This window comes from Pezoporus flaviventris, unplaced genomic scaffold (genome assembly GCF_033815535.1).
Source record: "Pezoporus flaviventris isolate CSIRO_AGI_PZ_B2104156 unplaced genomic scaffold, CSIRO_AGI_Pfla_v1 ptg000006l, whole genome shotgun sequence".
In the NCBI taxonomy this organism is placed as follows: Eukaryota; Metazoa; Chordata; class Aves; order Psittaciformes; family Psittacidae; genus Pezoporus; species Pezoporus flaviventris.
In genome coordinates, this window is record NW_026892554.1 from 15538785 (window position 1) to 15551913 (window position 13129).

The following is a 13129-nucleotide window of genomic DNA, read 5'->3' on the forward strand; positions in this document are numbered from 1 at the left end:
GTGCCTGTTAAACACAGATACACATCTTGCCATCCTCAGAGCCCAGACGGGCGGGAAGCAAGCACTGGGGGCAGAGAGGGCAGAGTAGGCAGGCCCCGCGCTCACCCCGTCAGCGCACACGTCTCGCTCTGCTTCACAGCGCGGCGCGGAACCTCGCTGCGCACCACCAAGACCAGGCCCCTCCGCGGACACCCGCGGCTGTTGCGCGCGGCAGCCTCCCCTCAGCGCGGCACGTACCAACGGTCGCTGCGCAACGCGCGCGCCACAAAGCAGCCGTTAGGACTCGAAAAGCTCGAGGCTCTGCGCGTGCCTGAAGCCCCGCCTCTTTCCCCTCCCCCCGCCCCCGCGCGCGCAGGCGCCATGGAGGAGTTCAGCGTTAAACGCAGAACGCGGAGTCCGGATGAGTTCCCCGTGTGGAGCTGCACGGAACGTCTCATAACGGCAAAGAGGAAAGGTCAAATAACAGCATCTCCGGAACGGTTTAGATACGGTTTTTCTCCCTTGTAATTTCACTTATTTATAGTGAAATTACAGTGAAATGTAACTGCCCGTAGCGCTGGTCTGGTTATGCTAGAGTGGGGGAGAAGTCCTTCACCAGCTGCCAGCAGAAATTGCACCTGTCGAGTGCACGCTTCCTCAGCACGGGGATGTGCGCTGTGGGGTACAGCCACAGTGTTCTGTGGTATGAGCACAGCCGAACACACGCCTAGCTTATTTTGCTGTCACCTTGCCGATTTTCCGCTGGTAAAGCAGCGACTGAACAACAGATACAGTTACGAAGAACTGCAAGATGCCAAACCTCGGAACACCTGGCAAAGCGGGCCCTGCTGCTCCAGGAGGGGCTGTATCCTCCCTCCGTTGCTGAGCCTTATCCTGTTCATGGACAGGAAAAGTGAGAATAGATTGGAGCAAACCTGCTGAGGGCATGAAGGGGCTCATGGACCACACCAGGAAATAGCTGCCTTTCTAGTGGGTAAGACACAAGTGTCTCAGGGGCAGTCTGTCAGGGTGCCGCCATCACTTGTGCAAGGCTGCAGCACAGCTTATGCAGCCTTTTGCAACATGGTTATGTTTTGTCCACGTCTAAATTTGAGTGAGGGTTTCCTTAGCTTTTATCCCTTGTTGATACTTGTACTTAATTCTGAAGAGGCTCTGGAAGAACAAATGAAGAAAAATAGCATGTCATGAATTAATCTTGAATTACTTTATTTTTCACAATAATAAAAAATAAATTAGTCATAAACAAAAATAGTTAACATTTTTTCATCAAAGAGAAAACGTATACAATATGGAAAGGATGCTGTACAGTTCTGGTTCAGGTGCATTGCCATGGATACATATTCCTGAACGAGTCAGAAAGCAATTTGCCTATATTCTCCCCCTTTAATTCACTCAATGAACTGGCTAATCAGGAAGTTTAGAAAATTGTATTACGGATTTTCAGTATGACATATATACAAAAATATATATGTAATACCTGTGCTATAAAATTCCCTAAAAAGCTGGGTTAGTAAAATGAAAAAGCTGGACAAAATTTGAATCGTATATGTAAATAAATACATATTAGGTCCCTTTTAATAAAAAAAATCTGCCTATTCTAAGTATTTGAAATATTTTGGTGCAGTGGCTTGTTCCATAGACACAGCTCAGAATTACTTATTTCCCATAGACATCTTGTATTTACACGTAACAACAAAATAAGTTATAATAAAGTATATCCTTCTGCCAAAATCTATTATGAGGGTCAAGTAGAAAATCTTACACATATTAAAAAAGTTAGGGTTTCTTTTGTCTCCAATCCTTCCTGATCCTCTATGTAGATCCTGAGTGACTATGATGGGACTTCAAAAGTCTGTACGTACCCAACCCCTGCGAAGGCCACTAGTCTCGAGACCAAAGACAGCATAGACAAAACAGGCCAGGGCAAGCAGCAATGACAGCTGTCGCTGGAAAGTCAATGATTGCTCAAAATTAAGCTCTTCTCCTCTCCAGATATCATGATAGTTATCTATAACCCATTATAGTAAATGGGGATACAGAAGATGGGGAACTCACATTCTTCAGAACTTCTGGTTGCTAAAAGCGGAGAAACAGCTGAGTTCAGGTCTGGTGTGAGTTCCCTTAAATGGAATTCTCTTCCTTTCACCAGGTCTTAATGTAACCAACAATACTGAGATACTACAATGATGACAAGTTTGCTTGAAAATATATTGAAAATGCTTAGGGGGTGATTTTTCATTTCTGATATAGAAATAATTATTTTACTCCATTTTCTAAATAAACAGCTAAGGTATCCCCTACAACCATATTCTGTAACTTAGGAATAAAGGAAATTTACTTCCTGTGCTCAAATTTTCATGTTTTGTGTGTTCCAATTACAGACATGCATATTACCTGCATAATACACAGAACAGCTCTTACGAAGACAGACACACTAAATGTAAGTCTCAAGAAAACCATGTAGACACCCAGTTTTTCCTTTGTGGAGACAATAATTCTCATTTTTTTATGCAATAAATGTTCATATGAAGAGCCACTACATACTTCAGTAGCTGTGCATTCACAGGTTCATTGCACAGAAGTGAATTCAGTAGGTACTTTAATAATGTGCATTAAAGCTACCCAGCATGGACACATACACACACAAAAAAAACCCACAAAAACAAACAGATCACTGGACTGGGAGGAATATAGTTCTTTTAAATAGCTGGGCCTTGTTTTAACACGGATTCTTATCAACCGAATGGCCAATTCAGTAATTCTGGCAAAATCAAATATTGTTACCCAAAGGACAAAGGGATGAAAGTGAGATGAGAGGAAGAGGAGAACACTTGTGGGTGTTAAAGAGACAAGTTGGGATGAGGATGAAGAAAAGCAAAGCCCTGGAAAGCACATTTTACTACTTCCGGTGGTATTGATACACAGAGTGGAAGTGAAGTATTTCCTTCAGGAAGGCATAACCTTCCCTCTTCTAGCCATAAGCTGTTTCCAGCATCTACCTCCTTCAGTGGCACCTTCTAGGACTCTGACATAAGCAAAGTAAATAGCAAGGTCCTAGCAGTACTGCTGCTCCTTGTGGTCTTCTGCTCTGTGAGTTTCCCAGGGCTATACTGGCTACTTTTATCAACTTTATGAACAAGTAACCTAACATCCTCTGTAACATACTAGGTTTCTTTCTGTATAAAAGGACCAAACTCAACTGCACCGCACTATCATAAAACTGGGATTTAACCAACAACATTAAGCACTGTTTTATTCATACAGAAAGTTCTCCATTTGCTGAAGCATTGGGAAAAAAAAAGAGAAAAAGATTATGTGTGTAATGAGGAAGATACTAGTTCCCTGTGCAGAGATACTGAGGTAGTCCTGCATTGCATCACTGGGCATACACTATAGTTGGACTTCCAGGCTAGCAGGCTTCTAAGAACACATCTCCTGCAGTGCTCTCCCCAGCATTCAACTGCCTGCTACCAAACTTGTTCCTAATTGAGAGACCTGGGGACTGAAGGTCAGAGACACTAAAGCGGATACTGTCTCATTGAGGGCCATATCAGACAAAGGGTCATTCCCACAGGAGCAACCTCTCATGCTTCCACACCATCATCTTGAGTTTTCTCAGCTAGTCAGAAGAAGGGAGAACTCCATGAATTCAGTGCTGCTATTAAGAGCTCTCAAACTTGGCAACCAATTCCTATATACAAGCAATTCTGCCTACATATGTTTGGATCTGACATTGTGCAGGAGCTAACAAACCCTGATGGATCCTTGATAACTTGATAAACAACTGCACCAGCAGTCCTTAATTCCAGAAGGAGAGTGCTTTGGAACACAGAGCCTGCTCTGGATGGGGCTGATTTTGGCCAGCTGTATTTCTGCAAGACATGAAATCTGTATGCGGGTTTTACCCCTATAAGCAGTTAAACTACTTAGACTCCTTAAATCAACAACCTACAGCAGTCTTCCTACACTTACTCTGGTGTTACTGGATTGTGTAAGGTGAAAATCTTTAAGGCAAAGCATCTTTTTTTCCACCATTCTGTGGGATTTTGATGGTGTTAAAATGTCAGAAAAAGAAATTAAAGCTTTCAAGCTCAAAAGGCTCCATCATCCCTTACTTTTATTGGTTTTATATCCGCTCTAAGTCTATTTACTGCACTCAGTAAGTCCACCTCTGATTTACAATGAAAGTAAAATCATCCCAACTTGGTGCACTGCTCTATTAAAATAAACAGTTGCTATAGCAACATTTTCAAAAGTGCACTTTGTGTGATGGTGAAATCTTATGTAGCACTTTGTACATAATATTACTATATAAAAGTGCTGAAAAGAAAGATTCATTAGTTTATTTAGCAGGAACAACTACTTTGATTATGCTGACACATAAGAAGAGATGATAAATGATTAAGTTCTGCAACATTCTGCAGTTTCCTTATTCTCTGATGTTTAATTAGGTGACACAATCTTATTTTTGTTTTATCTGATACATCTGAAAATTGTCCCTTTACTAAAAAGTAGAGTTTGTACAGTCATAACTCACTGCATTCAATTCACAAAGCTGTATACCTTAGATGTAGTACAGGATTACAGTGATATGTGTATGTATATGTTCTTTGATACTTAGCTCCCATGAACTCTGTTTACAGTGCCTACAAGATGATCATCTTTGTAAAATAACCTAATGGCTAATTTCAGAGCAAAATAACATATTTTATAAAAGACCAGGATGACTTGTTTGTGTTCTGAGTCGCTGCCCCACAGCCAAAAGTTTGTGCTAGCAGATTATGTTCTGTGAACTGATTGCAAACCTGATTCTCTCTCTGCATGTCATTTACCTTGTGATTTTCAGAAAGCCTTTTTATGGGACAGGTATTTCCCTCAAGCTGGCACGATACACTTCCTTGGGACAAAAGAGACAACAGCAAGAATTACATACTGTATGTCAAGATTTGCTGCAACGAGATATCCAGATGGAAATCTGTTTTTACAAACACTGGATTCCAGAGTTGTTTATGCTGCACTTTCTCCGTATTATTCTTTGGTCAAGAATCTAGGGAATATAAAATGATCACAAACCTGTATGTTATTTTCATGTATAAACCTTTATAATACAAGGGAATATGACTGTGAAAGATTCATGAAATTAAAGGTTTTCTAATTCTAATTTCTATTTCTAACAGCTTTATATCAGTTAGTTACAGTGGAAAACGCCAGATCAAGGTGTACAGAAACAGACATTATTGGTTTGTAGTCACAAAGAGTAACTATCAACTTTGGCGGAAACGCTTCTTCATTTCACTCAGTCAAACGATATTAGTTCATCGTGTCCAAAATATTTTTCACCAGTGACCAAATAAAATCTAAGGTCTGTCTCCATTCCGTCTTCTATATCCCCTCCACCAAGCCAGTAAGAAGAAAAGAATACACAGTGAGGCTCAAACATGGCTCTTCAGCAGCAGCAGGACACTTAATCACTATTGTATCACTGGGAGTGACTTAGCATAGATTATTAAAATGGTTTTTGAACTCAGACAATAGGCACCTTAGAAATAGATGCACAGCTGGGTTACCACCAATTTACAAGCAATATGCTGTAATAAAAACCTGAATATGCAGAAGTGTTTGGTTTATCCTTCAGCCTTGTTTACAGATTTGAAAGGCCTCTCAGGTAAAGAGAATGTGCAGGTAATGTAAAACATAGGACATTCACTTTGCTCTTAGCAAGTCCTAAGGCTGACTACTGTAATTGCAGAACTGAAAAATCACCAATTCAGCTCTAAGCCTGGAGCCATTCTTAGTAGAAAAGGAGCGACAGGAGTAGATCTGCAGGATGGAACACTGACTAAAAATAGACAAGTATGTTGTAATAACTGATCAAAATCTGAAGAACGTCAGTAGCTAAGATCTCCTTTTTACAGATATTCAGCTACTACACTCATACCGCATGCCTGGTACCAAAAGTAACAGACTACCATAAAGCACAGAGGCCTGCATCCTTTGGTGGTTGTTTCAGAAACTGGTGACATATCCAGACTAGGCCTGGACGAAGTACTTTGGTGTGATAGTTGTTAAGCAATAGTGCAGAGACATTAGGCAAGATACCAGTTCACTGAAATAACTGTTCTACAGGAAGAAGACCTTGCCAAAGGAAACAATTACTTTTTTTATAGCAGCAAAGGCTCTTCAACATTCTGGTTAATCTGTCTCAGTGACAGCTGCAGTTGTTAAAGACTTAAAGGGTCTAGTGGCACTCTGGTAGGTAATGTATTTTAAAACCCATACAAAATTAGAAAAGTATAACTTCAAGAATTTATGAATTAAATATGAAGGCACTTTTTGGCAGTCAAGTGTGTATATATATTTGCTGCCTGAGGACAGGAAGTTACTTAAAAGTACAACTGAGAGAGCTTAACAGTGACTCTATTATGAATGGACCAAAGTAATTAAAAATATATGCTAGAGTTCTAAGAAACTGATGGTAAATGGATCTTCAAGGGTCTGGTTCTTTGTGAAGTAATTTTTCTTGTGCATTTTTCACTGATTTAGTCTCCTAATTTAAGGCAGTCCAAAATACCAAGTAAGAGTAAGCACTCAGAAAATAAAGCAGCAGCTGTATCCATGCTGGTCAAATATCTCCAGTAATTGCCTGTGACTGATCTAGTTTTCATTAATTTCACAATACTAAGGCTGGTATATTCCTTAAATAATTAGTTATCTGATGAGCAGGTGCAAAGAATAGTATCATTTAAAATTAATTCTTTAAAAAGATTGTGGGTTTAAAACAAACATTTTAAAAAAAGATAATTGCACAATAACTGTAACTGAAAGGGTGTGAAATTTAACCATAGTCTTTGCTGTACTCAGCAATATAAAACCCATCTCTAAGAAGCTAAAACCTGCTGTAGTCAAACAGTAACACTGTTCAAGCGCCATCTGAAGACTGAGATTGCCGCTTTGAGTGGAAGAGTATTTGTTATCTACGTCCTAGAAACCCAGATTGTCTGTTTGCCACACGTGTACAGGATGCACAACAGGCTGTTTTGTAATAGGTGTAGACACAGAGCCGGGCCTGAACCACCACATTGCAATTGTAGTATTTATCTTTGCAGTTCTCATCTGTGGAGAAAAAGGAAGAGATAAGAAACTGAAAAAAAGCAGTGTTAGAGAAATAAATAACCAACCCCCTATATTTTAAAGTGTGAAATCCCTTGCACCTGTATTTAAACATTCATTGTCAGGTTAAAATAGGCTACCGATGCAAATTAGCTAGATTATTCAAGATTTTCTACTTTTAATACAAAGATACATAGAACTGTGGAAAAAATGCACCTATTCCTATTTATCCTCTTGTGGGGGTTTAAGTGTGTGTGTGTGGCTGGTTTTTGATGTACCTTTTTTTTAAATAGTTAAATTATTAACTTAAGTAGTTATCAGCTGAAGACTGTTCTACAGTGTGCTTCTATACACTTGCATCTTTCTTTCCCTAGTCATCCTTGTTACTATTAAAATCAAATCTGTATGAGTTGATCAACTAATTCCAAAGCCAAATTATATGTAGGTGTGCATTTACGTTGCATACAAGAAAATGGCTTTATTGCCCTTACAGAATATACTGTTACAAAATACATCATATCATACACAATCCTTTTTCTTTTTTAAAGACTCTGCCAAGAGAAACCTTTGAGAATGCAAGGAAGCTGCATAGAAAGACCCTCTATTTTCACAAAAGCAGATTTCTCACACTCTCAGCAACTTCAAATGTAAGCCAGTTCCTTACATGTTACAAGAAAAAAGTTTTTAATTGGAAATTAAAGCCTCCTTTTACACTATAGAAAAGAGCTGTATTTCATGAAAAATAAAGCCTAGACCTTGAAGAAAATATACTTCAACACCTCTGCAAGACTATTAAATATTTTCTCCACTAGATGGAGTTCCATATTTAAACCAGAAGTTTCTTCTTCCTTACCTATTTCAGGGATACAATCTTGCGTGTTACATGGTTCTTTTTCTTCGGGTTTAAGCTGTGGATCACACTGAGTACTGGCTGTCATATCATCTGACAGACATCGTACCTCTCGAACCCGAAATCCTCCTTCACAGGATTTGGAACACTGAAATACAAAGTTCATGAAGGCCATATGAGATGTGAAAATGCAGAAAGAAAAAACTGGGAACCTTGAAGCCAGACCCAGATATCACTGTAGCCTTTTATCAACTTCACCACTTCTGGTGGCTTTGGTTTGTGTTTTTTTGACTAACTATGTAGCTCTTAACATACAGGCACAATTTTGTTAAAGGTTAAAAAAAATTTATGACCACAGGGGCAACCACCAGACCAGTAAATATGACAGACACTGAGCAACTGAAAGCATGCTAGAATATTCCCCTTCTGAATTACTTAGCTACTTCCTTCTCTTATTAACCTTGTTCTGCTGTGGTTATTTATACACGTCTCAAATCTACTTTTTCCACAGTGTTCACATTTCTTAGTTTAAGAACTTGCTGAACTGAACTTCAGTACTTGACTGTACTGCCCTGCCCTGCCCTTTTGCCTCCATTTATATAGAATCAGGAATAATCTTAAATGCCTTTTTTCTAGCACTTGATTATTTTTCACTTCTTGCAGCACAACAGTTTTCCTGAGCATTATGGGTTTATTTGAATTTCTAAAGAAAATATTTCTGTGCTTCTGAAGCCAGAGACTTTTGTACTTGCTTGACTTGGTATTTTTAAAGCCAATTATTACACATTTCTGCCCGTACTGAAACAAATCCCCTGTTGATTTCAAGAATTTTGCCTGATTGAGGTCTTTAAGATTTGGCTCACTGTCCAGTTTGAACTAAATGCTCACAAACTCAATTAAACCTGTGTCATTTATAGTGATTAAACCCTTAATAGGCCCAAACTAGTACAAATGTTTTCTTTCTGGCCTTCCTGGCATAATTATTTAGTTCCCTAACATTGCAAAAACAAGTAATCACTATCATAAAATCAGTTAGTGTACCAAACTAACTAAAATACTCTCAATTATATATTCTTTAATTGCTCTTTCATCTTTAAGTACAACCCTTCTCCTTTTTAGAATAAACACTTAGCCTGTGGTGGCAGTAACTGAATGCTTGCAGGTTTTTATATAATTACTCTTGTTACATGCCTGTATAGAGTATTGTAATTATCCCACATCCAGCAATAAGAACTGCAATTCGGGTCTGTAGAGATCTTCAGCACTTAAAGTAGAACCAAGACAGAATTTAGATGGTACATACAGAACACTATACACAAACCCCAGCATTCTTTCTTAGCCAGCCATTTAATCTCCATGACTGAGAGACCACGCCATTTATCCTAGGTCATATGAAAAGTCTACTGAAGATATAAACTGGACAGTTTCAAAGCCGTTCTGCTGGTTTTCACACCATTTTTCATTCTAAGTTGACAGTGGACTTCCTGATGTCCATTTAAGAGACAAATGTTGTCTTTTTGGGGGGTAAAAATCCAACCAAAGGATTTTATGGCACTTGCAAATGTAGCTGGTCCACTTCCAGGGGAAACTGGATATACATGAGGCTTTACAGTAAGTTTTTTCTCAGTGAAGTTCTAAGTAGTACAGTGAGCGTTTAAAGCAAAATATTATGGTAAAACTGACTTTAAAAACTGAATATATACCTCATTCTTTTATTAAATGTTCTTTAATTTTAATGAAACTAGAGTTCTGAAAAGAACTTCTTAGTGCACTAGTGTCATTAAGGAGCACATCAACTTCATAAAACAGGAAGATTTTTAGAAGAAGAGATCAGTAATGAAAAGATCAGTGTCTCCTTGTGCTCACGATATTTTCTAACTTTCCTAAGCTTCACTGGTTGCTAAAGAGCATGCTTTCTTTTTAGTATCCTTCCTGTGCAAGATTAAGGCAATTTCATGATCAAAGTTTTATCCAAATGGCATTCCCTTTTAATATACATGGAAAAAGATGTATCAAACAAAACCAGATTTAGAAAAGCGTGACAGACTTACTGTGCTCCATTCTGTATGAAACCACTTAGATCCACATGGCTTGAGGTAGCAGGATTGCTGGCTGGGAGGTTTTTCCAAATATGAACATTCATAGGGGTTCAAAACATCAAAAGTACCTTCAGTTTTCCTAACACAAACGACTTCTCTCTGTTGAGTTCCACTGCCACATTCTGTAGAGCACTGTATCAGAGAAGGAAAAAAAGTGTTGGCATTTGTTATTCTACTTACATCCTCCAACTTGTTTCTAAAGTAATGTGTTTCTCCACATTATTTGTTTCTGAAATAAAACAACAGACACACTTGCATTTTAAATTAATATTCCAACAGGAAAATTTGTAAAGTTTTGTTTATTCCCCATTCTTGGGCACATGTTTAGACAGTAACATCCAAAATCCATTTCCTTATTATATGTTCTTTCCTCAGTAAAATGGACTTAACTGTATCTTTCCTTGAAGCATTGGCATATATATGACTTGAATAGAAAGGGAAAGGGTAAAGTATTCCTTAAGTTTTTATCTCTCAGAACCAGAAGAGTAGCCCAGATAAACCTTGGGTTATTATTATTATTTGTATGTAGTACTAACGCAGTAGCCAGCAGTGCCAGTTAGGAACCAGGACAAACAAACGCTGAAGGATACAGTAATAACTGAATTCATCAAGTGACTCCTGACTGTAGGTGTGTCAGGTATTACTTATTTACTTTTTCACTGTTGCAGTGGTTAAAACTGTACTTCTGTGGATCTTTATTCCACATGGTGCTGCAGACTCAAAGCATACTTCTAATTATATTTATGAAGAAGACACAAATCTCTAATTGGAGAAATCTGTAAGTGTAGTTCTACCTGTAGCTACAAGAAGAAACTGGTATTTATTTTTTCTAACAGAAAGAGAAGCATGACTTACTTTCTCCAGAAACACTGTTACTGCTTCTTGCTGAAGCAGGATTAAATGCACTGTGCTGAGGGTTAGAAGGCTGGAGCACAGTTTTGCAGCTTTACAAATCCCCACATTCTGTGTGGGTATTAGAAAATGCCTTATCTACCAGCATGTTCCTTGCATATTTGCAAGTGTCTGTGTGTTGCAGTGTTGGCTGTACTTTTGAAAAGCAAGCTTGACTTAGGCGGACTCTTATTGCCCATTTAAAGGTTAAACACATAATACTGTTCCTGACACTTGTAAAAAAGTTTTTAGAAGATGCTTTCAGAAACATACTGGTTTCTACGTTGCATAAAGGACTATGATTTTTAAAAGCTTTTTCTAGCCTAAGCTCATCAAATGCTATTAAAAGTGGGGATTTTTTTTATATTTTGGTTGGAATTTATGACCCTTTTACCAGATACCCACAAAAACCTTGAGCTGAGTGACAAACCTTGAGATGAACAGACCAAATAAATTCTACAGGAAATAATGTAACTGCACTTCCTTTAACAGTGAACATCTCTTTTAATGTTTTAATGTCACTGCTCTCTTTTAATAGTTCCTCCAAAAGACAGTATCTTAACATTCAGCCTTAACTCTAGAGAAGCAGAATACGGAAGGTCATCCACCAATGCTCCCTCCTGCTTTGGTCTTTTACAATACCTGTCCTTTTCAGACTGTCTGCTTTCATTTTGGCAGTTAGAAGTCAGGATCTGGCTGGTAGAATAGATGTTTTCAGATACTTGTTTCAGATAACATACAGCAAAGACTTTGTGCCCTTGCTATGCATCAAACAATTCAATCTCATGTAAAGAAAGGTAAGTCAGCTCAAAAAAAGGGGCTATTGAAAAGGACAGTTTGTTCAGTTCTGGGCCCCTCACTACAAGAAAGACATGGAGGTGCTGGAATAAGTCTTACAAGGAACACCTGAGGGCACTGGGGGTGGGGGTTTAGTCTGGAGAAAAGAAGATTCAGGAGGGACCTTTACAGCTGTGCCTGAAAAGGAGGCTGTGGCGAGGCAGGGGTTAGTCTCTTCTCTCATGTAGCAAGCGACAGGACGAGAGGAAATGGCCTTAAACTGCATGAGGGGAGGTTTAGACTGCAGATTAGGAAAAATCTCTTCACAGAAAGGGTGCTCAGGCATTGGAACAGGCTGTGCAGGGCAGTGGTGGAGTCACCATCCCTGGAGTGTTCAAAAACTGTGCAGATGAGACTCTTAGTGACATGGTTTAGTGGTGGACTTGGCAGTCCTGGGGTAATGGTTGGACTTGATGATCTTAAAGGTCTTTTCCAACCTAGTTGATTCTATGATTCTATGACAGAAACTCTCCCATTCGGAACAGAATGTAAGAGCTAATATGACCTTACTGAATGCTGTAAGTAAAAAGTCCCAGATTTTATCTGTTACTAGAACTGCAGCTAAGTATGTTTTAAATCTGAATTTGTTACTACTCTTATACAAGTAATTATCACTTACACTTGAAAGCATTAGCATGGTAGTATCCCTGTAATCTCTATCTCAGCTGCACCAGCTTAATTTCCAATTCCTTATTACCTGGAAGGATCCTGGAGCATGAAATGCAGTGAGTTAGCAGCACAGCTGAGAGACTTTTCCCTGGCAGCTTCTGAAATGCCTTTGTTCCTGACAGCAGAAATGTTCATTTAGAATGAGCAGGACTATTAGGTATGGATCAAGGGAAGAATTTGTCTTGAGAAAAGAGCATCAGGATATTGGCACTAACCAAATATTGTTCTCTTTACCTATTATCATGAATTTCAGTACAACAATACTAAAGGTAACTTTTGGTTTGGCTATTGCTTTTTGTCTTACTTAGATTTTGGAAGTGCTCTAGGTTGATCAAAAGATTAGATAGATAGATCGCTAGATAGAGAGATGATAGATAGGTAGATAGATAGTCAGTCCTGCAGGTATGCATTATCACAAAGGCTTTAGGAAAGTGCAAATCTCTTGCTCTAGTGTTCACCTGAATATACTAAGCAGCTTGCTGTTATCTTTCACTTTATAAATACACTGGGTCAGTAGAGGAGAAATAAAAATGAAGATATAGAGGGAGAAAAGAACAAAATCTTATTTTCAAAAAGAAGAAAAAACACAGGAGGTGCTGAAAAGTATTGAATATTAAGTCATAAAAAAACAGAAAGGAAATACATGAACATTCCGGAGGTGCAGAAACACACA

At 38.7% G+C, this 13129-nt stretch overlaps 1 protein-coding gene across 6 annotated transcripts in view; it reads right to left on the bottom strand.

Moving 5' to 3' along the window:
* Positions 1 to 1189: 1189 nt before the first annotated feature.
* Positions 1190 to 13129, bottom strand: part of THSD4 (thrombospondin type 1 domain containing 4) — a 317127-nt gene continuing 305187 nt past the window's right edge. For 5 of the 6 annotated variants that reach the window (XM_061447099.1, XM_061447101.1, XM_061447098.1 and 2 more), the window contains 3 exons: positions 10012 to 10191; positions 7964 to 8108; positions 1190 to 7113 (listed from right to left, as the gene is read on the bottom strand). In XM_061447099.1, the coding sequence (XP_061303083.1) occupies positions 6971 to 7113; positions 7964 to 8108; positions 10012 to 10191 (468 nt within the window). In that variant the 3' untranslated portion in view covers positions 1190 to 6970. Of the gene's footprint in view, positions 7114 to 7963; positions 8109 to 9663; positions 9893 to 10011; positions 10192 to 13129 lie in introns of those variants that run through there. The other variant, XR_009742235.1, reaches the window with a different exon arrangement.